Raw genomic sequence first — 27,602 nt, forward strand, 5'->3', positions numbered from 1 at the left:
AAGTTCAGAATTCTCATTTCAAGTTCAGAAAATTACAGTTCAAGTTCAGAAGATTTCAATTCAAGTTCAGAAAATTGCATTTCAAATTCAGAAAATTACAATTCAAATTCAGAAAATTATAAGTAGGGTGTTATTTTTCAAAAGTTATTCCAATTCATAACGTAATGCAATCTAATATATAAAAGTCTTGTGTCACGGTGTTAGAGGCTTAACTCCTCCGAAACGGCTGAACCGATTCTCATGAAATTTTGTGAGCATATTGGGTAGGTCTGAGAATCGGCCAACGTCTACCTTTTTTTCGCTACGTGCCTAGGGTCTTGAGATCAAAACGTGGACCCGGGTACCCCTAGAATGTGTTTATAGAATATGGATAACAAATGGAAGCTGTTGATGAGTGCTTTAGTAGAGGGTAATTTTCATACCCCTGGTTGATAGGGTCTCGAGATATAGGCCAAAACGTGGGCCCGTGAACGCCTATATAGAGTTTTTACATTATGGGTATCAAATTGAAGCTGTTGATGAGTGCTTTAGTACACGGTAGTTGTCATACCTATTGGTGACTAGGGTCTCGAGATATAGGCCAAAACGTGGGCCCGTGAACGCCTAGATAGTGTTTTTACATTATGGATATCAAATTGAAGCTGTTGATGTGTGCTTTAGTACAGAGTAAGTTTTATTCCGCTGGGTGACTAGGGTCTCGAGATATAGGCCAAAACGTGGACCCGGATACACCTAAGAATGTGTTTTTACATTATGGGTATCGAATTGAAGCTGTTGATGTGTGCTTTAGTACACAGTAAGTTTTACACCGCTGGGTGACTAGGTTCTCGAGATATAGGCCAAAACATGGACCCGGATACCCCTAGAATGTGTGTGTATTATGGTTATGGTTATGGTTTATTCATTTTTTTCTTCCATCGTAAGATAGTAACTTAAGTTAACATCATTTAGATTGAAATATAAGAAAAAAGGTAAAGCATTCTGTAAAATATTGTTACGAATATTAGCAAAACTAAGGAGTGCTGCCAGCTCTAAGCCGATCTAAGCAGTGACGTGAATGCACATCAATAATTCAATCATTATGTATCTACATAAACGAATAAATAATTGCGTCTACACATATGTACACATTCCGACGAGCAACATTTACATACAAGGCAGCAAGAGATGAGATGTCACACACCGATGAATTTACTTATACGCTTATGTGTGTGCGGGAGACTGTAAACTACAAACACATGCATATACCTTATCTGAGTTGTCACAAGAGAGAGCAATAATTTGTGCACGTAGTTGTGGCTGGCGATTTTGTAGCCGAAACAACTAGTAACTTCTGGAAATCGAAGAGCCTAGAAGTATGCAGCGTAAACTATAAAAGCGGTGCAGGCGAGTAAGAAGTAATTCAGTTTGATTTGAGTTGTCAAGCAGTTGCGATTAAGACGATATCTAGCGAGCAATAGCAGTACTACTTTGAATAGTAGAGTTTCATTGAGCTATCAGTCAGTGTGGTTATTAAGCAAGCTATTCGTTGCACAGTTTGAGTGTATTGTGAAGTACTTTAATAAAGACCATTTTGCATTATTACAAATTGGAGTTATTTATTCAACAGTTTAGTGATTCGAACTTAGCAGAGGATTGCAAATAAGAGGATTTGCAGCAAATTCGTTACAATTGGTGTCAGAAGTGGGATTGTTGAATAAATTCCAGAGGACAACAACGACATGGCAAAGTTCAGTGAATTGAAGATCCAGCAACTAAAGAAGGAGTTGGAGAGCCGTGGATTGAATACAAGCGGCGTTAAACTTGAACTTCAGGCACGGCTACGAGAGGCAATGGAAGTGGAAGGAATTGATGTGGAAAAGTATGACTTTCATCTTGATGGCGAGGAAGTAACAAAAGTTGAAGAGAAAAACGAAACATCGCAGACAGTTACGAGCACAGACTTGAACATGATTTTGGCTGCAATATCTGCTCAAACATCGACAATGTCATCACAGATGGAATCCCAAGAGACACGAATAACATCGAAAATTGAAGCACAAGAAACGCGTATAGCAGAAATGTCGACACAGATTACATCAAAGATGGAGACACAATTGGAAGAACAGAAGACATATTTGGCATCTCAACTGGAAGCGCAAGAGGCACGTATATCTGAAATGTCGGCACAAATTTCGGAACAGGTATCAGCGCAGCTCTTTGTGAAACTGGAAGAGCAGGATGCAAAAATTTTACAACTCGAGGACAAAATTGATGCCGAAATAGAAGCGTTAAAAGGTCGTATGGAGCAGTTACAACTAAACCGGCCAGCAGTTTCAACGAGTAATCCAAAGGTAAAGACACCATCCTTTGACGGTTCTGTTCCTTTTCAGGTCTTTAAGCTACAGTTTGAGAAGACCGCAGCAGTGAACCAATGGAATGCTGAAGATAAAGTTGCAGCTCTGTTCGTGGCACTGAAAGGGCCTGCCGCGGAAATCTTACAGACTATTCCAGAGTACGAACGGAACAGTTATGACGCATTGATGGCTGCTGTAGAACGGCGATACGGAAGCGAACACAGGAAACAGATATTTCAAATAGAATTGCAAAACCGCTACCAAAAAGCTAACGAGACTTTGCAGGAGTTTGCCTCGGATGTTGAAAGGTTAGCTCATCTCGCAAATGCGGACGCACCCGTGGAATACACTGAAAGGGTAAAGATTCAGAGCTTTATAAATGGCATACGGGACGTCGAAACAAAGCGAGCTACATACGCAAACCCAAAGCCAACATTCGCAGAAACGGTGTCACAAGCTCTGATTCAGGAAACAGCGTCGCTTCTGTGTAAGCCAGTTTTCAAAGCACGCCGTGTGGAAGTAGAAAGGCCAGGGTGGGTAGAAACAATTTTGGAAGCACTGAAGAGATCTCAACAGAAGAATGCCGGAGTTATTAAATGTTTCAAGTGCGGCAACCCAGGTCACATTGCACATCATTGCGATCTTGGTCCTAATAGTTCCAACAATGTGGGTGGCCATAAACGCAAAGCTGGAGGAGATGAGCAAGAGCGAGTAAGAGGTAGAGAGCTAGACCGGGCTATTGAATGTCCTGTGATATCTGTGTCGCAAATTGGAAGGAAATCAAGCAGTCTTATCGTCAGAGGGAATGTGGATGGCAAGGAGCGTGTACTGACTGTAGATACGGGCGCATCTCATTCCTTGATCCGATCTGATTTGGTTAACAGGAAAGTAAAGCGGTTACCTGGAGCAAGGTTGCGTACGGTCACTGGCGAGTATAATCAAGTCCAGGGAGAAGTAATATGTGAAGTCTTAATTGGGAAGGTCTTGGTTTTACACAAATTCGTTGTGGCGGAGATTGTCGATGAAGTTATATTGGGAGTGGATTTCTTGGTTGACCATGACATCAAGATCGATATGCGGAGAAGGGCGATGCATTATAAGAACCAGGATGTGCCAATTAACTTCAGTTTGGAAAAAGGTTTCAGCAGTAATAGAGTACTGGTGGAGAAAAGTCGACAAAGGCCACGAAAGTCAAAGGTAAAGGTTGATGAAACGAATGGGCCAAATAAATCAAAATCAAAAGTACCTGCGAGAGAAACACTGGCATTGACAAAACCTAAAAGACGCAGGAAAACGAAGCAACGAATTTCCGAGAAAGAATGCGAGGGCAGTTTCAAGCCGGAGCGCACTACTGTTGTAAAATGTGGGAACGATACCGATTATGCAAAGAAAATTCGTACAGCGCAAGCTCTACGAAGTGGTTCATTGGCCAAACAACAGAGTGTGAAGGAACGAACCAGGGTATTGAGTGGTACGATGAAACACAGGTACCATGAGAACAATAATTCGAAAGGTTTCTTGGCGGGAGATTTGGTACTGTTATACAACCCTCACCGGCGGAAAGTTGTTCCATCCAAATTTCGGTGCAGTTGGGAAGGCCCGTACAAGATTGTGAAGAAGCTCAGTGATACCATCTACCGCATACAAAGCATTGAGAAACCACGGAGTAGAAGAGTGGTACATTTGGCGATGCTAGCAGCGTTTAGATCGAGAGATTTGTCTGATCGGGACGATCAGACTTAGGTGGAGGGCAGTGTTACGAATATTAGCAAAACTAAGGAGTGCTGCCAGCTCTAAGCCGATCTAAGCAGTGACGTGAATGCACATCAATAATTCAATCATTATGTATCTACATAAACGAATAAATAATTGCGTCTACACATATGTACACATTCCGACGAGCAACATTTACATACAAGGCAGCAAGAGATGAGATGTCACACACCGATGAATTTACTTATACGCTTATGTGTGTGCGGGAGACTGTAAACTACAAACACATGCATATACCTTATCTGAGTTGTCACAAGAGAGAGCAATAATTTGTGCACGTAGTTGTGGCTGGCGATTTTGTAGCCGAAACAACTAGTAACTTCTGGAAATCGAAGAGCCTAGAAGTATGCAGCGTAAACTATAAAAGCGGTGCAGGCGAGTAAGAAGTAATTCAGTTTGATTTGAGTTGTCAAGCAGTTGCGATTAAGACGATATCTAGCGAGCAATAGCAGTACTATTTTGAATAGTAGAGTTTCATTGAGCTATCAGTCAGTGTGATTATTAAGCAAGCTATTCGTTGCACAGTTTGAGTGTATTGTGAAGTACTTTAATAAATGCCATTTTGCATTATTACAAATTGGAGTTATTTATTCAACAGTTTAGTGATTCGAACTTAGCAGAGGATTGCAAATAAGAGGATTTGCAGCAAATTCGTTACAATATGATATAATAGTGTTGAATACTATAACTACATTAATTATTAAATCTAATGTGTGGGGTTACATGGCATTTAAAAAGCAATTAAAATGAGTATGTATGTATATGGAGAAATAACAAATATCAAATGAAAGCTGTTGCTGAGAGCTTTAAAGTAATTTTCATTGTGATATTCGATTTAGTCGCATCAACCTGGAAAACTGATAAATATGCATGCGAAGCCGAAATAAAGACATGAATTAAAAATACCCGCATACCCTTTTACATACGTCCTATTCGATTTGCCTGCAATTTGGTATATAAATTTGCCTATATTAGTATTTCCGATGCTGTTTTCCCGGAAGTAGACCAGAGACGGACTGGGACTGGGATTAGGACTAGGACTGGGACTGAGACTGAGACGCGGAGTGTGACTGGAACTGAGACTCGGAATGGGACTGGAACAAGATACTGGGACTGGAAATGAAATATGAAGAAGAATGAGAAAAACATGAGAGAAGAGAAAAGAGAGAAGGGGAAAGAAACTGAGAAAGAGATAGAATGAAGCGAAAAATAAGGAGGGAGGAGTGAATACAAAGATTAGGAAAAATTGTAGAGGGGTGAGGGCAGCGTTAGACGGAAAAAGCTTATTAAAATGTATGCAGTTAGACCAAATTTAGGGCAGAACAACGTCTGCCGGGTCTGCTAGTACTAATATGTTATTTGCGGAAGAGTTGATGCTTCGTTGATAATGGTGGCTTGGATATACTGAACCCCAAGTTTTCTCCGTGTACATTCCGAGCTACAAAATCAAACGGAGGATAACTCTTTGCAACAAGTGCAAGAGGACGTTCCGGCCATGAAAGTACTTCAGTCGACACCGCAGTTTGGAAGCAGTGAAAGGGGAAGACCTGCACAGATTTGTGAGAAGCAGGTGGAGGTATACTTGCTCTGTGCACACAGTACTTATACGTTACTTGCGGGGTTGTGGACGCTCCGTTGATTTCGTCATCACTGCTGTCATATTCAATGCAGATCAATGTGCTTGTGACCTTTATGTAGAATATATCTGGATGTCCTTGTAACTGACCTGTTATAAGAAGAGGAGATAGACGAGAGGAAACGGTTTTTTTTCGCTATCTCCTTCATGTGAGCAAAATTGATTTAAGTGAGTTAAGAAGTCCAATGCTTTCTTAACAGATTGTAGTCCTTCATATCCTTGAATCAGATTATTAGCGCTAACATTTACCATGTTACATACTTTAATTGCAATTGCATGAAAGAAAAAAATCTTGACAAACTCTCTGAACTTGAATTGAAATTTTCTGAACTTGAATCGTAATTTTCTGAACTTGAAATGTATTTTTCTGAACTAAAATTTAAATTTCTGAACTTGAATTGTAACTTTCTGAATATGAATTGTAAATTTCTGAATTTAAAATGGAATTTCTGAACTTGAATTGTAATTTTCTGAACTTGAATTGGAAACTCTGAACTTGAATTGTAAATTTCTGAATTTAAATTGGAAATTCTGAATTTGAATTTTAATTTTCTGAACTTGAATTGTAATTTTCTGAACTTAAAATGGCAAATTCAAAATTATCGTTTCCGATTCATTACAACGTTTCACCTCAAAAGTTAACCCCACTACAAATAATTTCGCCTCCTTCTTCTTGTGGCAGTGTTATTTTGTAAATAGTGTATACTTAGGATTTTCATGTAACTTACGCCTCAAAGAAATCCTTTGGCGCTTCACTGTCATAGAATCCCAAAATAATTGTATTCGGTTTCATTGCGCCAATACCGGATAGACGTATTAAATGTTGAACGCCTTCACGTACAGATTTAGCCAATGTTACTTCAGCAAACGCTTTCACTCTCATGTGATCCACAAAGGACAACCAACATTTATTTTCCTCAATAGTTGGATCCACAAAAGCTGTGTAGTCGCCAACTTTCACATGCCCAATCACATAGAGGCCACCCTTTTTCATGTCATTAACAAAATCCACAAGTGGACAGCAAGAACGGGGCGATGAAACTAACAACAACATTTGTGGACGCCAAAATTTCACGTGATCTTTGCGTGAATCCAGCATAAGTAAATATTTGCGTACCTAAAGTAAAAGATATTGAAAATTTATTACTAGTTTAAGGCGTATATTAAATGGGCAAATCAAATACATATGTCACCCGGCCTATGAAAAGGTGGCTTATGACTCAAAAAAGAAATTGCGAGAAACAGCTTTTAACTGCTGTTTTTTTTTTTTTTAATCATAAGCCACCTTTTCATAGGCCGGGTTACATATATTATTTCTAATTGCTGTTTTTATGTACGGGTCGCTTTTTACGCTCTTATTTGGAATCCAAATCTATAAATAAAGTTTTGGTTGTAAGGATTCAGGCTATTAGCGAGCTTTGGGCAATTTTGGTCGTAGTGCTTTTGTTTAGCTATATTTTATTAATATAATTTGTTAAAAATAAACGATTTTGCGCACACAAAGAAATCTATTTGTACTATGGCACTATTGTGAATATTTGCACTGCATTACCGGCAGTTGCTATTGTGCACTAGATTGCAGCGCAACTGTAAGTTAATAGAACAGTTGATTTCTGTTGATATTTGATAAGAGACTGTTATACTGGTTGCGCAAGATGCACACGGGTCAGGCTCGTATTACATATTGTCGAAATTATTCCAACTCAGGAACGGGGAAATAGGTGCACGAGGTAAGTTTAAGTTCAGTGGGCTTTTTCAAGCTTTAAGTCGGGTTGCTTTCTCTCTTTTTTTTTAATTCTTTCCAGAGTAGCTTGTTTAGAAAATACATTTGCCGTTGAAAGGAAATTTATACGGACCTTGAAACTTAGAAGGGTGGTTTTAATAGAGTAGCATTCAGCTTTCTTTAGCATATCCCTCAAAAAATAGGTCGTACAAAGTGCCTGCCTGGTCATTTTAAAGCCTTCTTTAGCGATCGAATCGACCTCGTTCCCTTCGATTTTATTAGACCTTACACGCAGTTACCAGGAACACCATTGTGAACTTTTTTCATATTCCACCTTTAATGAGCTTCAACCGTGCTTGGTTGCCAAAGAAATTGATTCGGATTTGTAAGATTTCCTTTAAGTCGCTTTTCGATATATTAGGCCTCATGAGGAAAAAATTAATAAGGCTAAATAGTGCTAAACTTCTATACCTGGCGTTTCCGAGGGCCATTGCATCCTCTCTCGACACCTTCCATGATTCGAAATTATACATCAGCACAAATATGATAAGAGACAAGATATGACTTTCTTCCAAGGAACTACACCGTCCATGATGCCGAATCATACATCTAGACAGGTATTATGAGGGACTTTTAGAGCCTGATTTTTTTTTTGTCGAGAGAGGACTTTACTTATCAACTACCTACTCAGTTCAAAGCAGCAATTTTTCCCTCCATAATTTAAGCACGCTCTACCCCGCTCTTGATTGCATAATTTAGATTTCTTGGTGGAGACAACCATCGTATGTATTTTCTATATTATCGTCGGTCGCATGATCCTTTATCGCGTAGGCGGAAATAAATGTTATATTAAAAGAAAAAACTTTGTCCATATGCGAATTGCGGCGAGACGCTGGTTCACAGCTTAGGTTAGGTTGAACTGGCCGGTCCATGAGGACCTTGCATAGACTGATTGAGTCCGTAGTGTTACCAGAAGTTTGTTTAAACGACCAAACTGAAAACCCCTATCAAAAACCAGGACCTATGTTATAAAATAACTCCGTCCTCCTGGCAAATACTAGAAGCTTCCTAGGACTTAACTCACTTGCTGCTTCTAGATCTGACAGCTGTATCACTCTTTATAGCTGGAGCCTTAGCCTGGCAAGTGCAGGACACGAGCAAAGAACATGCTCGATTGTTTCCTCCTCCAACCCGCACTTCCTACATCTGCTATCACTGGCCAAGCCTAATTTAAAGGCATGTGACGCCAGAAGGCAGTGTCCAGTCAGAATACCCGTTATGAATCTACAGTCCTCTCTTTTTAATGATAGAAGCAACTTTGTTAGTATAAGGTCGTAAAACCTACACATAATCTTCCTCCCTACACCTCTCGCCTTTGCTTAATCTTGCCCAGTCTAATTATGACGTCTACGGAGCAAGCTTCAAGGGATGCGCCCTTTTTAGATAGTTCATCCGCTTTTTCATTCCCATCTATTCCCATATGCCATGGGACCCAATATAGATGTATGCTTCTCCCTGTCCCGATTCTCTCCAGGGACTGCTTACACTCTAACACGCATTTAGATGCAATATAAAAGTTAACACGGTTGCGGCTTAAGCTATTCTCTTCCAGGGTTACTACTACTTTGGTTACGGCTAATATTTCCGCTTGGAAAACGCTGCAGTAATCCGGCCGCCTGTAGCATCTGCTTATTTCCGGATCAGCATCGTATACCGCAGACCCTACTCCTTCCACTACTTTGGAACCATCTGTGTACACATGTATCGCCTCGTCCGCCATTTCCGCACCCTGCGCCAACCGTCCACCTCTATTGTGGCATTAAGATCTCCGGTTCACAGCTTAAAATGAAAGTACTCGGTGACGATTTATATTCCCTACCATAAAAACAAAACCCCAGCTCCGAATCGCGCTTTCCTTCTCATGGCTACTGGGGTAGGCATTGCAAGGTCATATTATCCTTTGCCTTCATTAAGATATCAACCAGCCCGGCAAATTTAGCTTTTCTCGTCCGGATATTTCAAATAAATGGCCTCAAGTCAGGATATTTCAGATGCATGCCCGGACATTATCAAAAAAAATGGGATTTAATTCGAGGTTTTTTTCACATGGCCGTTCCCACGACTAGGGAACAAAACGGATACGGAGTTTGATTTTAAGGGCCAATTAATGGTGACTTATAGCCATAACCAGATAAAACAGCTGATCGAACCTACCTTATGGAAATCAATGTAATCGATTAATGGTGCCATACCATAACGCTAACGCCATAACCATACCATAGCCAACCAATTGGTTTTTGGTTTCTCGCCATATCCATAACCTAAAAATATTCGAGTTCGTGAATTCATTAACTTTTTGTAGATTTTATTCATTGTTTTGGCTACGTTATGACTAAGAGACTTATTTTTTGTGGAATATGTTTTTGATTTTTTGCGTTTTCTTAATTTTTATGAAATTTTCCCGATTTTTAGGTTAAGGCACCATTAATCGATCACATTGGAGATGGTTATGGATATGGGTATGGTTACGACTATGGCGTTAGGGTTAAGGAAGTTTAATTAGCCCTTAAGTCTTTGCCTTCGTTAAGATATCAACCAGCCGGGCAACTTTAGCTCTTTTCGTCCGGATATTTCAAATAAATGGCCTCAAGTTCGGATATTTCATATGCATGTCCGGGCCATTATAAGAAAAAGGGATCTAATTCGAAGTCTTTTCACATAGCCAGTCCCACGACTAGGGAACAAAACGGATACGGAGTTTGATTTTAGTCGTGCCTTACCGTGGGTATGTTTTAAGCACCATAAGCTGTTGAGATTTTATATGCAATATTGGAGGGTAACGTAATCAAAGCAGAGAGATTGACGATACGGTTTCATTCATCGATGTCAATCCTTATGGCACTTGTTCTGAATACACTTACCAAAAGTATTCAAATTGTATGTAACCTCCGTTTTCTATTATTATAGTTCTCTCTATCTGCATGAGAATCATTACGCCTCCAAATAAAAGGTTAGGTTAGGTTGAACTTGCCGGTCCATGAGGACCTCACATAACAAAACCGAAAAACCCTATCAAAAACCAGGACCTATGTTATAAAATAACTCCGTCCTCTTGGCAAATACTAGAAGCTTCCTAGGACTTAACCCACTTGCTGCTTCCAGATCTGACAGCTGTATCACTCTTAATAGCTGGAGTCTTAGCCTGGCAAGCGCAGGGCACGAGCACAGAACGTGCTCGATCGTTTCCTCCTCCAGCCCGCACTTCCTACATCTGCTATCACTGACCAAGCCTAGTTTAAAGGCATGTGACGCCAGAAGGCAGTGTCCAGTCAGAATACCCGTCATGAGTCTACAAAAGAAGCTTTTATAAAATTAATCACTCCACTTACCTGATGGAACATCAATGCTTGTGATATTGAACCCCATTGTGCACCCTGTGAAGCCGGTGAAAATAAATGCAACGCAATTACCAAAATCAAGCATAAAATAATACTGGACGATGCGTAGATGGGATTAATCACAAACATCATAATAAGTGTGCCCAAGAGACCAATCAGGCAGGTATGCCATGTAAAATACTTAAACAGTGGACGGAAATTCGGTGCACCAGTCAATTCGATGCCAAGACATGCCAAATTAGTAGCCAAATACGATAGCATAAATAATACTGAATTAACTTGCGCGATTGCATTCAATGAACCAATCAACAATATCCCCTCGACTAATATCCAACTTGTAAATACAGCAGCTATGGGATTGCCTTTCCATGTGCCACGTAATACAAAATTTAATAGTGAACCGAACACTTGATCCTTAGAGAGCGCTTCCAAAATACGACTGGAACCAATTAAGTTACTTAGGCCTGTTGAAAATGTTGCTGTTAATATGCCAATAGCTGTAAATGGTGGCCAAAAATTGATTGGCATTAGGAAGAGATAATTATTTTGCATTGTGAAGGCGGGTGTCGTTGCGGCCATTAGAAACGAGAGTAAAATATATGAAATAAAGGTGAATGAAACAGCTGACAGTGTGCCGTTTGGTATGCTACGCGATGGACTTTTTAATTCGCCGGACATATTTGCGCCAGCCATAATACCAGTTACACCAGCGAAAAGTACACCAAATGTGGTGGCAAAATCAACCATTCTGCCATTCGATGTGTAATCATTAGCGTAATGAGGATAAAGATTGTCCATAAGGGTTTCTCGATTGATACCAGTATAATTAAGTTTGGTTATGTTAACGGCTAGTGGATTCTCCTTGGGTAAGTCAATCTGAAAAAAGTTTTGAGTATTTCGTTAGAAGTTTATAAAATATATAATATATATATATATACATGTATGTATGTATTTTATCTTATAACTTTAAACGAGCAATTCTTGTATATTTGTATATTTGAATGTTTGGCCGAACGATCTCGGGAACGGCTTAACCGATTTAAATGAAATTTGGCACAGAGATAATGTATCACCTTCTAAGACTTTTTACCTAGGTGTTGCCACTCAGAATCTTTCACAAGGCAGCCACCTATTCGAAATTAAAAAAATTGCATGATATATACCGATATGGGTATCAAACGAAAGGTATTTCACTCCGCATTACAATAGGGTTTCAGTCAACTTTGTAAGTAAGATAAAGTGACCTTAAAATTTTCCATACAAACACACATACATATCTACACTCATCTACAAAAGTCATCATCACTCAGAATTTTCCAGTTTTTACTAAGTTTTGCTTCGCCCTTCATTATTTTCCATATTTTTATAAAAATATGTATTATTATATAACACCGACAATCCAAATATACACTTAAGACTTTTTAGAAAATTCGGGAATTTTCATGCAAATTTTTAGCTTTCAGTAAGAATTTTTAGAATTTATCTCTCAGATGGGGTTTTGCATGAACGTTTGCAGGCTATCAAAGAGAGATTTTTTGAAATACATATGTACATACATACAGTGTTGCCCTTGTGTCGCTTTGCGGAGATTTCATCCTTTTTAGAACATTTTGCTCCTTTGAAATCTATTTCAAATATTTTTAGAACTATTTTGGGGCTCAATATTATACCCTGTCATAAACATCAAAATTAAAAATGCACTTGATTATTTTAAGAAGTATCTATAGAAATATGATTCGGAAATTATATCCTTTCGAAATTTGGTCACAGCTTTTTTGACATATTGTCCATAGCAAATTCTTTTAAAAAGCCTACCTACATAACATTGATTGTGAATATGACCATAGTTTTTTGGGTATCTTAATGTAGAGAAGGATTTTTATTAGTCCTTTTAAATTGATTTACAGCTTATAGCTGTTAAAAATTTCAATTAAAAGGTGCATTGCTAAGAGCTTGACTTTAACGGATCAGTTCAATGTATAATTTTGGTGCGGTCTTGCTACACAAAGTTTGTGGCGCGCTTCTGTGTAGAAGTGTAGCATAAAAGTAAAATCCCTATTGACCGCTTTTTGAAAATTCTCAACGACAACACTGTTCACAGCAGATTCGAATAACGGTACTTTTGGCATAGCGGCTACGGTTACCACTTCTATCCATTTATACAAAACTGTTGCTTTTTGTTCAGGTTTGGTCTGATGGCCACTTTTCCTCCAGTCTGGTTTTTTTTACGGAAGCGAGAGCAAAAGTGATAAAAAAATAGATTTGTTTGCGCCACTAAAATATATACTTAAACCAAGACCGATTAACAAAATTATCGATTTTTCTCCAAGATATCACATTGCAATGCATATTCAGGCGGCTTTTTGGCCGAAGGGTTAGCCGATATGTAGAATTATGTATAGTATAAGTCAGAGCGTGCCACAATTCCCAAAATAATGGAGATTTCCTGGCGTGAATGTATTACTGCTGCAAAATAGTAATATATTAACGCGATGTAGGGACAGAAATTCGCGAAGGCCAATATAAATAATTTTTTTGTGACATTTTAAAAATATTGGTCCTTCTTTTGTTTTTTCAAAAGGAATTTTCGTCCAGAAAAAAGATGTGGTGTGGCAACTGTGATCATTAAATAGTGACCAAGGCTGCCAAATTTCAGCGAAAAGTACGCAATTCTTTCTTCCAATACCAGAATGGTACATTTTTTCTGCTGATTTCACCCACAGCGAAACAAATGGAAATTGGAAATGAATATATAGCTAAACTATTTATTTCATAAAATATTTCCACCGAAGTATTATAAATTGCAGATCTTGGGAGGGGGGAGAGGGGGGGGGCGATTAGGACGATCTTATAGATTATACATACATAAAAGCTAAAAATTTTAAAATTGTATATGTAATTAAAACAAACTTTTATAATTTTCATAAGTTCCAGATCAGAGCGGGGGGGGGGGGGGGGGAGGCAATCGCGCCCTTCGCCCCCTGGATCCGCCACTGGGTTGCCATTTAGGGTTGGGGTAGTTAGACGAAATAGTACTCTACTTACTCATATTCTATTAAAGCTTTAAAGGAGAACATTAAAGTTAAAAATCTTCGTAAAAAATCTTACGCATGATTCGGCTTAATTTTCTTAATTTCACACACACTAATAAAATTGAAATGCAATATCAAGGCACCGCGGCAAATTATAGCAAAATATATTTAAATACATATTTTTGGCAAATATGAAATGAATAATTGCAAAAATATATCTCACCATGGTAATTTGGTACAGTTGAACACTAGAGGCATATGTTCAATTTGAAAACGACATCTAACAATTTAACTACTTACCAACAGATGGCGCTTAGGGAAGTAAGTTGACATTTAATTAAACTAACTGATAGTTGTCATTCGTTAAAATATATCCGCGGCAGTTATGCCTGTTGCAAGAGGCGACTGAAATACTAAATTGATTTCAAGGTGTTACCAGCGCAAAATATTGCTTCTCCAACCCAATTGTCAACCTCACCTACCCGTGTTTCATGTGGTCATACTAAATCGTTCCCGAGATAGTCGGGCTGGTGCCTTAATGGTGCTTGCTACCGGAACGTACCGGGTCTGCATCCGGCAAAGGACCATCAACATCGATAACACTCCCCAAGGCCTTCGGGGAGTGTCCTTATCGCTACAATAATAACAGAGTATCAGCCAAACTTATAAACTTAAGCAGAGGGGACCTACGAACTCTCACTGGGTTCTTTATCACCGAAGTTATACTTAAATCTAGCCGATACGCAAATGTATCGCTTTTGTAATTTGGGGATTTGGGGGGGAAAAGCTTCTCAATTCATCTGCTTGCAGAGACCGTTCGGAGTGGGCATAAAACATTTAGGTCTCATCCCGCCAATTTGTAAGAAAAACAACCGCCAAATTTGTAGAGAAGCACAATCTAAATCTCCACGGGAGTATATCAGCCCTTGTATTTTTATACTCAGCTGAGCAGAGCTCACAGAGTATATTAATTTTGTTCAATAACGGCATAAACAAATCGAGATAGATATAGACTTCTATATATTAAAATGATCTGGGCGAAAAAAGAAATTCATTTAGCCATGTCCGTCCGTCCGTAAACACGATAACTTGAGTAAATTTTGACGTATCTTGATGAAATTTGGTATGTACGTTCCTGGGCACTCATCTCAGCTCGCTATTTAAAATGAAATCGAATTATAACCACGCCCACTTTTTCGATATCGAAAATTTCGAAAAACCGAAAAAGTGTGATAATTCATTACCAAAGACGGATAAAGCTATGAAACTTGGTAGGTGGGTTGACGTTATAATGCCGAATAATAAATTAGTAAAATTTTGGAGAATGGACGTGGCACCGCCCACTTTTAAAAGAAGGTAATTTAAAAGTTTTGCAAGCTGTAATTTGGAAGTCGTTGAAAATATCATGATGAAATTTGGCAGGAATGTTACTCCTATTACTATATGTGTGCTAAATAAAAATTTTCAAGATCGGCTCCGCCGACGTCCACTTTTAGAAAAAATGTTAAAAGTCAAATTTTAACAAAAAATTTAATATCTTTACAGTATATAAGTAAATTATGTCAACATTCATCTCCAATATTGATATGGTGCAACAAAATAGAAAAATAAAAGAAAATTTCGAAATGGGCGTGGCTCCGCCCTTTTTCATTTAATTTGTCTAGAATACTTTTAACGCCATAAGTCGAACAAAAATGTACCAATCCTTGAGAAATTTGGTAAGGGCATAGCATCTATGACGATAAGCGTTTTCTGGGAAAACGGGCGAAATAGGTTGAAGCCACGCCCAGTTTTTATACACAGTCGACCGTCTGTCCTTCCTCTCGGCCGTTAACACGATAACTTGAGCAAAAATCGATATATCTTTACTAAACTCAGTTCACGTACTTATCTGAACTCACTTTATCTTGGTATGAAAATTGGCCGAAATCCGACTATGACCACGCCCACTTTTTCAATATAGAAAATTACGAAAAATGAAAAAAATGCCATAATTCTATACCAAATACGAAAAAGGGATGAAACGTGGTAATTGGATTTGTTTATTGACGCAAAATATAACTTTAGAGAAAACTTTGTAATATGGGTGCGACACCTACCATATTAAGTAGAAGAAAATGAAAAAGTTCTGCAGGGCGAAATCAAAAGCCCTTGGAACCATGGCAGGAATACTGTTCGTGGTATTACATATATAAATAAATTAGCGCTACCCGGCAGATGATGTTCTGGGTCACCCTGGTCCACATTTTGGTCGATATCTCGAAAACGCCTTCACATATACAACTTAACATCTTTCTCACTAACACCTTTCATTTGATACCCATATCGTACAAACACATTATAGAGTCGCCCCTTTATAGAGTCCACCTTTGTGGCGATATCTCGTAAAGGCGTCCACCTATAGAACTAAGGCCCACTCCCTTTTAAAACACTCTTTAATACCTTCCATTTCATACCCATGTCATACAAACACATTCCAGTGTTACCCTAGGTTCATTTCCCTACATTGTGATTTTCCCTTATTTTGTCTCCAAAGCTCTCCGTTGAGTATGTAATGTTCGCTTACACCCGAACTTAGCCTTCTTACTTGTTATTTCTAAAAATTAGCAAAACAAAAAATTACTTAACGCAAAATACTCACCTCTTTTGAGCCCTCAGCCAAGAAGCTTACATATGTCGCCAATAAGCATACCGTTACAATGCCCAAAATTAATACTGACGTCTTAGCGAATAGCGCGGCACCAATCAAACATACTAGCAACATGGCTGTATTGATAAGTGTTGAAAATAGAAAACGCCACCAAAATCCATCCCGTAATGATTCACCGTTTCCTGTAAAATAACCGCCAGGTCCAAAATTCTCCATCATACCCTCTGTACAACCAGATATAGCCATAGCACAACCGACAACATTTGCTAGAAAGAATAGCGTACCAATTGAGCCGCCAAATTCCAGGCCTAAAGTGCGGCTTATCATAACTTTAAATGGGTATATTAAATAAAGCATAGTAATTAATTAACATGATACATATTTATGTTAAATAAGATTACTCACAATAGACGCCACCGCCTTCCACGGCTCCATTAGTTGAGATTGCACAAACTGAAGCCACAGTGAAAAGTAGTATTAAATAGGCGATAACGAATTGTAAAAGCGTCACATAGAGACCAGCATTTCCGACAATAAAACCTAAACATATTTAAATAAAATGCTTGTAGTTACATTATAGGCATGATAAATGTAATTAGACAATGAAATGCTAAAGAAGATAAGCACAATATTGATAAGTTATTAATTTGTTAAATAAAAACAATAATGTAGTTGGGTTTTTATACCCAGCTGTACTTGCACACAGGGTATTATAACTTTGATTGGATAACGGTTGGATGTACAGGTATAAAGGAATCGATATAGATATAGACTTCCATATATCAAAATCATCAGTATCGATAAAAAATTTGATTGAGCCATGTCCGTCCGTCCGTCTGTCCATCTGCCCTTAACACGATAACTTGAGTAAATATTGAGATATATTCACCAAATTTGGTACACGAGCTTATCTGCACTCAGAATAGCTTGGTAATGAAATTGAGCGAAATCGGATGATAACCACGCCCACTTTTTATATATATAATATAATATATATACATCATTTCCATCCCCAAAAAAAAAATATCAAAAGTAATTTCGTTTTTTTTGAGGCTCAATTACAAAAAAAATACTGTAACGAATTTAGTGAAACTCCGCTCATTCCAAACTTTCTGCTAACGTTCGAATCGCTAAACTGTTGAATAAATAACTCCAATATTCAATAATGCAAAATGGTCTTTATTAGATTACTTTGAGAGTACTTCACAATAACTCTTAATTCACAACTGGGTGTTTAAATCATACTGCTTAGTCATGCCTCAGCTTGCGCTGCTTTTATACTCTAGGTTTCCTCGTTCACCCATTTCTCCTAAGGTCTAGTAATTTCGTGAACTTCATGCTTGGTTACCAACCATATACGTGTATATTTGTAGTTTGTATCCATATGCGTGTCTATATGTGAGTACTACTTCGGCTGATGATTACATGTGTTTTTGAGTATCTCTTCGTTGCCTTGTATGTATGTGTGTAAATGATGATTGATTTGTTCATTTACACAAGAGTGGCAGCTTGCTTTATTGTTTTTGTGCCTTTATTTACAAACAGTCCAATGACGTCAACATTCGCCACAATATTTTAAAAATTTACAATAGTTTCGCCATAGTTCAACTATATGGTTGACCCATCTCTTACTTACTTACTTAATTGGCGCTTAACCGTCTAAACGGCGCCAATTGGTCGCACCAAGGGAGTTTAAATCGTTTTCCACCTGGTCCTTCCAACGGAGTGAGGGCCGCCCTCTACCTCTGCTTCCATAGGCGGGTTCCGATAGAAACACTTTCTTGGCCGGAGCACCATCTTTCATTCGCATAACATGGCCTAGCCAGCGCAGCCGCTGCGTTTTAATTCGCTGGACTATGTTGATGTCTGCATATAGCTCGTACAGCTCATCATTAAATCTTCTTCGGTACTCGCCATCGCCAACGCGTAGAGGTCCATAAATCTTTCGAAGAACTTTTCTCTCGAACACTCCCAAAGCCGCTTCATCTGCTGTTGTCATGGTCCATGCTTCTGCCCCATATAGCAGGACGGGTACGATAAGTGACTTGTAGAGTATGATTTTCGTTCGCCGAGAGAGGACTTTACTTTTCAATTGCCTACCTAGTCCAAAGTAGCATTTATTGTCAAGATTGATTCTTCGCTGGATTTCAGTGCTGATTTTGTTGCTAGTGTTGATGCTGGTAAACGAAGTCTTTTACTATTTCGAAATTATGGCTGCCAACAGTAGCGTGGTTGCCAATGCGCATATGCGCTGACTCTTTGCTCGATGACAGCAGGTACTTCGTTTTGTCCTCATTCACCATCAAACCCATCTTTACCGCTTCTTTTTCCAGCTTGGAGTAAGCAGAACTAACAGCGCGGGTGTTTAGGCCGATGATATCAATGTCATCAGCATATGCCAGTAATTGCACGCTTTTATAGTATATTGTTCCAGTGCGGTTAAGTTCTGCAGCTAGTATAATTTTCTCCAGCATCAAATTAAAGAAATCGCACGATAGGGGGTCACCCTGTCTGAAACCTCGTTTAGTTTCGAACGGCTCGGAGAGGTCCTTCCCAATTCTGACTAAGCTGATGGTGTTGCTCAACGTCAGTTTGCACAGCCGTATAAGTTTTGCGGGGAAACTAAATTCAGACATAGCGGCATATAGGCAGCTCCTTTTCGTGCTGTCGAAGGCGGCTTTAAAGTCGACGAAGAGGTGATGTGTGTCGATTCTCTTTTCACGGGTTTTTTCCAAGATTTGGCGCATTGTGAAAATCTGGTCGATGGTAGATTTACCAGGTCTGAAGCCGCACTGATAAGGTCCAATCAGCCGGTTCACGGTGGGCTTCAATCTTTCGCACAATACACTTGAAAGGACCTTATATGCGATATTAAGAAGGCTGATTCCACGATAGTTGGTGCATTTTGCAGTATCCCCCTTCTTGTGGACTGGGCAAAGAACACTTAGATTCCAACCGTCGGGCATGCTTTCGTCCGCCCATATTTTGCTAAGAAGCTGCTGCATGCGCCTTACCAACTCCTCGCCGCCGAACTTGAATAGCTCCGCAGGCAATCCATCAGCGCCCACGGCCTTGTTGTTTTTCAATCTGGTTATTGCTATTCTAACTTCGTCATAATCGGGCGGGGGGACATATATTCCATCATCATCGATTGCGGGATCGGGTTCTTCATCTCTGCGCGGTGAATTGCTGCCTCCATTTAGGAGAGCAGAGAAGTGTTCCCTCCATAATCTAAGCACTCTCTGGACATCAGTTACAAGGTCGCCGTTTTCATTCCTACAGGAGTTTGCCCTGGTCTTAAAACCTTCCGTCTGTCGCCGTATTTTTTGGTAGAATTTTCGGGCGTTATTCCTGGTGGCTAGCAGCTCAAGCTCATCGCACTCGCGTCTTTCTGCTTCTGCTTTTTTCTTCCTGAAAAGGCGTCTCGCTTCCCTTTTCAACTCACGATAGCGTTCACACACTCCTCTTGCCGCGCTCGCTTTTAACGTAGCCCTGTAGGCAGCGTCTTTTCTTTCGGTTGCAACGCGGCATTCTTCATCATACCAGTTGTTTTTTCGTGGCCGCCGGTAACCAATTTTTTCCTCGGCGGCAGTATGAAGTGCTTTGGAGATATGCTCCCACTGCTCCTGTATTCCTTCAGGATGAGTTGTGCCCTCAGAGAGCAGGTGTGAGAGTCGAGTTGCGAAATCATTGGCAGTCTGTTGTGATTGAAGCTTTTCGACGTCTAGCTTTCCATGTGTTTTTTGTTCCTTGTTTTTAGCCGCGTTGAGGCGGGTGCGTATTTTGGCTGCAACGAGATAATGGTCCGAATCGATGTTAGGTCCTCGGATCGTTCGCACATCTAAAACACTGGAGGCATGCCGTCCGTCTATCACAACGTGATCGATCTGATTGCGAGTATTTCGATCAGGAGACAGCCATGTAACTTGATGTATCTTTTTATGCATGAACCTCGTGCTTGATATGACCATGTTTCGAACACCGGCAAAGTCAATCAGCCTCAGTCCGTTAGGAGAAGTTTCATTGTGTAGGCTGAACTTTCCGACTGTAGGGCCAAAAACACCTTCTTTGCCCACCCTGGCGTTAAAGTCGCCAAGCACGACTTTTATATCATAACGGGGGCAGCGCTCGTATGTGCGTTCTAATTGTTCATAAAAAGTGTCTTTCACCTCATCGTCTTTCTCCTCTGTCGGCGCATGGGCGCAGATGAATGATATATTAAAAAATTTTGCTTTTATTCGAATAGCGGCGAGACGCTCGTCCACAGGCGTGAACGCCAGCACTTGGCGACAAAGTCTCTCTCCCACCACGAATCCGACGCCGAAACTGCGCTTATTCGCATGGCCACTCCAATATATGTCACAATTTTTGATCTTCTTTCTTCCTTGCTTCGTCCAACGCATTTCTTGGATGGCGGTGATGTCAGATTTTGCTTTGACGAGGACATCAACCAGCCGGGCATCTGCACCAATCCCATTCAGGGAGCGGACGTTCCAGGTGCATGCCCTCAATTCATTGTCCTTCAAACGTTTGCCATGGTCGTCATCAATAGAGAGTGTATTTATTTATCCGAGGCTTGTTGTTATATTTCATTGGAGTATGGTTTTACGTGGCGGGTCCCAAGCCCAGCGCACAACCCGCTCAGCGGGGGTGAAAATATTACTTGGCACGCTTATATAGCGAGCCGCTTGCTCCAAGAAAGACGCCCGCTTGCAGCCGCACCTAGAGGTGTACAGACGCTGCCGATGAAATCTCCCCCGGCTAGCCCTTAAACCGATTATGTCAGAGTGGCCTAGCCAGGTTGTCGCCTTCTCACATTAGCTCACCGCTAAACGGGTGTTTAGCGGCTACCCAGAGGATACTTGGCCGCAAGCGACCGGCAGTAGTGAGCTGCTTGAACCGCATGCAAAAGAATCGCTCTGGTCATTCCCAGGTGAATGGCGGTCAGAAGCTTTCCCCACTTTCGTGGACTTCTACACACGGCCCCACCCTCCAGCAACAAAATACCTTTGTTCAGATTGCCAAAATCAGCGTGTTGATGTTAAGCGAATGAAATGAAGAGAACACATCAAACTTTGCAATTTTTGCTGTGGAAAAATTATCCGCTACATTAGATGGATTTACTATAAAACTAACTTAAAGTGATGTGAAACTATATTTTAATAAAAAATTGACCACCATGGCAGTAATTAATTGTCAATGTATTGGTTACATTTTGCGTTTGCCATCTCATTTTGACAATCTCTATGCCAATCAAATGAAAAAAATAAAATCAGCTGATGAGATGAGCCAACAATATAATTGAGCCATGAGTTTCGCCTAGTATTTTTAGATTTTTTTCTCCGCACTCTTCTCTGTTTAGCAACGCATAAACTTTGAACGATAATAGCCGATGACTACAGAAAAAATTCAATGGCTCACAATTTTTTGTTTAAGACAAAAAAGTGCTCGAACCCTTTCGAACTTATCACCCCATATCGGGGCGCAGTTCGAAAACATCGTATCAAGATTTTATATTAATAACACCGTACACGGAATTCGGTCGAAGAACGCACAATCTCAGCTCAAAATGTATTAAGTTCAACCAAATTTTAAAATTAGGGCGACATGTAAAGAGACTTTCATTTTTTTCAAAACTTTGTATGGTGTTTTCGAACTGACAGCCGATATGGGGTGATATTACCCCAAGCATATGCACGGCTCTGATTTCTATGTGAAATATATTGTAATCAAAACAAAATTATACAATTGGTGAGAATTCTATACATGTATACGAACTGCGCTATATACTACCCTATATTCAAATGAGAAATCAGAATAACGAGATATTCAATTGCTTTTGTTTTTTGACTCCTACTTAAGAACAAGCCTTACAAAAATATTCAGAAAGAAGCACGGAATTTTTACATAGCTTCGAAAATAACACCGCAAGAGATTTCGCCACGTGTTTAGGTTGAGTTCGCATGGCCAAAATAACTTTCAGATTACTTCCAGTACAAAGAAATCTATGCGAAAATTTTGATACCTATAACTTGTGCTTTGTTCGACTGAAATTGATTTGGCTATAAAACTGCATACTCAAAGAAAAACAAAAATTTTTAATAAAAAAGGTCGAATTTTTCGTAAAACTTTATCGTTTTGAATATGCATAGGTTCAACTATAAAATTCATTAAAAAAATTATTTAATTGACGATTATAGATAATTCTATAAAAATGTCCACTACTAATTTCGTCTTCACAGCTGTGCATACTCGTCTCACCGTATTCCGGTTGCCTTTTCTAATACGACCTATGCCAGAAAATGTTTCAAAAGCGTCTCCTTTCGGAATTTGGTCCAAAAACGCCTTACTTCAAAATTTTATTCAAAAAAGCTTAAGGGCCCTACGCAGCACAGTGTCGCAATGCGGCCAAAAGTCAAAAAAGTTCATCTATAGATATGTTTATAAAACTTAGACAAACGATGGGGAATACATCCATTAAATCATTTCAAACAGAGTTTTTAATAATAGACTTGCGCGCTTTTATCGGGACTTCCTTAAACCTGGAATTTTGTTAATTGATAATTTTGCCCATGGTTTTTTTATGAAAAAGGTCACTGAAACAAACTTAAATTCAAAGCTTGTTAGTAAATCTAAATATCTCAAATGAGTTTTTTATTATATTTGGAAGTTTTCCATACATGGCAACCCTACTTTTTTATTTATTCGTCGATCAGGTGATGAGTACCGTTACTTTTTATAAGTGGGAAAAATTAAGTGAATTTTTATTCGAAGTTAAAAGTTTAGAAGAGAATAAAAAAAACTCATCCTAACTCCATCACAATTTTTGGATATATTGTCACAAGCATGGTATAAATATTACAAGGTAAAACCGGTCAGAGCCGAAATGAAGTTTAAAAAAATTTTTAAATCCTCACTGCTCTCACATTTATATTTTTTTGTTTTGGTTTTGTTTTCATAACAGAAATATAACAAACTGTAATATATTTGGTAATTCTATACGACAGCATGACGCTCTTAAGACACGTCCAAAAATATCAAGAGGGGTATCAAAAGACGCGTTTTGGATCCAGGATCGCGAATCCGAAAGCGGAGGTAAACAATTTTGGGTTTGTCAAGAGATATTTTCAAAAGAAATTTTGAATATTTTCATGTGGTTGTTGTAATTTTGATGATTTTGTGGTACCCACATAAAAATTGTGAACATAAGTGTTTTGCGCGGATATAGTTTTGGTCTCCAAACCGGTGTTGCACCCACCCAAGGTAATTTTTTATAAGCGCGGCCAAATGCCGCCAATGCAGAGAGGTGTTCTGTGCAAAAATACTAGGATCCCACCCTCCGTTTCGGAGGGTCATTTTCGGTTTTTCGTTAGTATCTTTTGAACGACCTAAAATTTTTATTTTCCGCCTTCGGATTATTGTTGTCGAGGTCAATACGAGTCTTTTGACGGTATTTTTGGACGCGTATTACCAGTGTCATGCTGTCGTATAGAATTACCATATATTTTTGGGTTCTAACATTAATATTATGATATTTTATCCAAAACCGAATTTTTTATTGGTGAAAATAACTTTTTTCGGAGGGAAAGAAATCTTAACGGTCAACCGCATTCCAGAAATTTCAATTCAAGAATTGTATTGTGTTTTCGCGCAAAAACAGGCCACGATCCTCTTCTGGGGTGAGAAGAAAAACCCGACTTACCGCCAAGGTGTACGGAAGAGATACATATCTACTAATAATAACAATTTGGTGTGATATATATCTGAGGAGATTAAGGTCTAGCTTTCCATCCAATTCGAAGACTACGTATCGTGTATTCGTTTTTCTATGAACTGGCTCAACTAAATACATGTTTTGTGCCGACCCAGAAAATTATCTGCTAAGGCGGACGAACTTTTGGCGCCAAGGTAATGCCGAGCAGAGCTTTAAAAAGACTGAATCAATTGAGTGTGCATTCTCTCAGCATTCTTTTAAAAATTTGTGATTTTTTGGTTGCATATTATAAATCTCCATTCCTGAATGGCTTAAAATGCTTTAACTCAAAGCTAAGTGTGTGTGTTATTGATGGTAAAATATAATTCCATATAGAGTGTGAATGTAGGAACCATTCCCAATCTTTAATGAATGTAAACTTGAAATGAATGCACACTTTTTTCCATTCAGTACTAAATACTTTTTCCCCAAGGTTATTTTTTGTATACTTTCATTGCCATCAGATATGTTAAATCAATTTAGGAATTAGGTGCGAAAAAGGCGTAAAATTGGTCAATAGGAAAAATATCCCCTTCTAATTATTCAAGTAGTTTAATATTTAAGAATTCATGAGCTTAACACCGGCTATAAGAGCAACTGAAAAGAAAGAATCATTTACTGGTATATTGCGATGGTACCATTTCGAAAACAAACAAACAAGTAGTTAATTATAAACCAGGAAAGTATAAATCATCTTCATGGTGTCCGAACATACGACATACAAGAAATAGTACTTCATAGAAGATTTTGTATACTTCGTAATTGGGTTGATTTTTTTATTAATCGTGTGAGATCAAAAAATGTTAGGCTCTAGTGAGTTGATTGGCTTCCTTTTTAGGTAAATCTCGCGGATAACTCGCTTAAATAAAACCATATTATATAAAACCATGATTATATAAAGTATTCAAAAGATATGAAGATATAGTCGAATTTGGCTGAAACTTCGCAAAACTATTGCTTTCTTGCTATATGTCAAAATGTTACTACTTATTTTGCTATTGTTGTAAAATGGATTTTGTAAATGAACACATTGTGCATTGACCAAATAGAGTAAATTGTTGATATTTTTTGTGGATAATATAACAAAAACAGATACTTGAGTTTAAGTCATTCAAATACATCAAAGTACATAGGCGATTTCGTTGGAGCTTCCTAATTCCGAGAATTTCAATAAACATATGTCTATTTCCATGGCATCGTCCTACGGTGATTCAGGCTTTTTCTATTCACCTAATTCACCTTCCCCGTTTTCCTTCATCTGTGCCACAAAAAAAATATGTTCCATTTGGAGAAACTCTTCAGAGGTTATTAACTGGCTCCATCGGACTACAGTTTTTTTACAGCTGATATTTTAGCAGTGTTTCACGGAATATAAATATATCACCCGAGTGGTTGAGAATAGTCTCTCTGCCTATTTATGCGGCATTGGTAAAAGATTGAAATTGTTTTGGTTGAATTCTATCTTACTTGAACAGATTTGTATTCAAAGTTAATTTTCGTTGCTATCAAAAAAGCTACAACTACCTATAGAGCCTACTTTAAATGACTGTAATTACAAACTATTGTGTTTACAAGAATAATTTTCTTAGAAAATAGGATATTGCAATTTGCAAACTCACAAACCAGTATAGCAGTATTTAACCATATACCGCTAGGAAGAATATATTGCGTTTCTGGCTAAATTGTTACGCTTTTTGTACGCCGCGCAAGGGTTGTTGTTCTATTCTAAAAAAAAGGGCAACCCCTTTACGGGGTATTTCGTTCTTTTGTGAAAATTGTTGCCTGCTCGCAATGCAAAAGCGTTACACTTTTACCCTGTATAAAATGGAGGCGTGGCAGTGCAACTCTGTGTCTCAATTCGCTCTTAAGTTCCACATAAACTCTGTTAATATGAGTGAATATGGTAAGTTGAAATGTTCTTTGTATGCACCAAAAATGTTGAACCAGCCCTATTCTGCATTTCGACTTGGATTGGAATTTTTTCGAATTGGCAATTTTGGTATTCTGTGTTCCAATCTCTTTCGATCCAACTTCGAATCGTTCGATTTTGCGTATTCTGCATTTCGATCGTAGTTCCGTTTTTCTAAGTTGCAAATTAGTTGGCGGAAAAATATTTTCTTTTTAGTTTTTTATTAATTTATAACAGAATTTTAACAAAAATGTAAGTAAAACTTGTTAAGAAACGTAGAAAGCTTGATGATGATTGTTTTTTATGTTTCCAGGTCAAAAACAACATGTCGATGTCGAAGTCCTTGGACGTATTTGCCCCGCAAAAGTATCTAACACATACTTGAAAGCATCCTTATTAAGTCGAAAGTTTTTTTTTGAACCTAAATAAGAAAATAAGTCATTAAACTTTACCACTTTTAAGTTCAATTTCTTACAATTCGTCACTCATCTCAAATGGATTACACAAATCTCGCAATATTTGCCTTTCCATTCTCGCCTGGCCATTTTCGTATGCGTTGCTTTCCAACTCCACAAATAATGCCGCGGCTATTGGTTCCATTATAATAGACAGCTATAGTTTGTGTCTGTTCGTTGGGTCCAGTTATATGCCAAAGCAAGCTGCCGGCGTAGAGGAAGGTGAAGCGAAAACGTAAACAATCCTTGCGGAAAGAATAAATAAATCTTTATAAAGTATTTTAGGCCAGTGCAATGAAATTAGCATCCTTAAAATTCAGAAAATGTCAACTATATTCGTGCAGGAATCAGTTTTAACAAAACTTGGTGGCCACGGCAGGGAATTGGCCAAAAGAACGACAAAAACACACTTACAATTATGAAAGCACTTCACTCAAAAAAATATAACACTGCGGCAATATATTCTTTTGCTTTTTTTTTGTACAAAATGGCGTGGATAATAAAATATAAACGTTTTTCAGTGTTTTTTACAAATTTTCTTTATTTTATTTTGTTCCAATGTTCACACATTCCGTACGAACAGCTGATTTCGAAAAATCATTTGCTCTTCCTCTTCTCTTTACGATTCCGTCGTAATGCAGAATACCAAACTTCGATTAAAGCGGAGCGTAGAACGGGAACGTAATCGAAATGCAGAATAGGGGTGAACATTTTCTGGGGTAGGAGTAACTCTATTAAGGTTTTACCATTTACTTAGGCAACAATTTATTTCAGAAAAGAAAACCCTATAAGTGATACTCACATCACTAGTCTAATGCTAAGTAAATGAAGCCACAACAACAATAAAGCAGGCAGTCACTTGTATCTACATAAACGAATCAATCATTATGTCTTCACATATGTACGTACACGCAGCGGAGAGAAAACGCACAAACAC

The 27,602-nt window shown here is 38.6% G+C and overlaps 1 protein-coding gene across 9 annotated transcripts in view; it reads right to left on the bottom strand.

Moving 5' to 3' along the window:
* The window catches only part of LOC137240976 (solute carrier family 12 member 9), a 271,735-nt gene that overhangs the window by 214,291 nt on the left and 29,842 nt on the right, over window positions 1-27,602 (bottom strand). For all 9 annotated transcript variants that reach the window (XR_010949876.1, XM_067768062.1, XM_067768063.1 and 6 more), the window contains 4 exons: window positions 16,954-17,088; window positions 16,540-16,877; window positions 10,858-11,742; window positions 6,474-6,862 (listed from right to left, as the gene is read on the bottom strand). Coding sequence is in view for 8 of the 9 variants with exons in the window: in XM_067768062.1 (XP_067624163.1) it covers window positions 6,474-6,862; window positions 10,858-11,742; window positions 16,540-16,877; window positions 16,954-17,088 (1,747 nt within the window). In the remaining variant the exon portion in view is untranslated. The remainder of the gene's footprint in view (window positions 1-6,473; window positions 6,863-10,857; window positions 11,743-16,539; window positions 16,878-16,953; window positions 17,089-27,602) is intronic.

This window comes from Eurosta solidaginis, chromosome 2 (assembly GCF_040869045.1).
Source record: "Eurosta solidaginis isolate ZX-2024a chromosome 2, ASM4086904v1, whole genome shotgun sequence".
Lineage (NCBI taxonomy): Eukaryota > Metazoa > Arthropoda > Insecta > Diptera > Tephritidae > Eurosta > Eurosta solidaginis.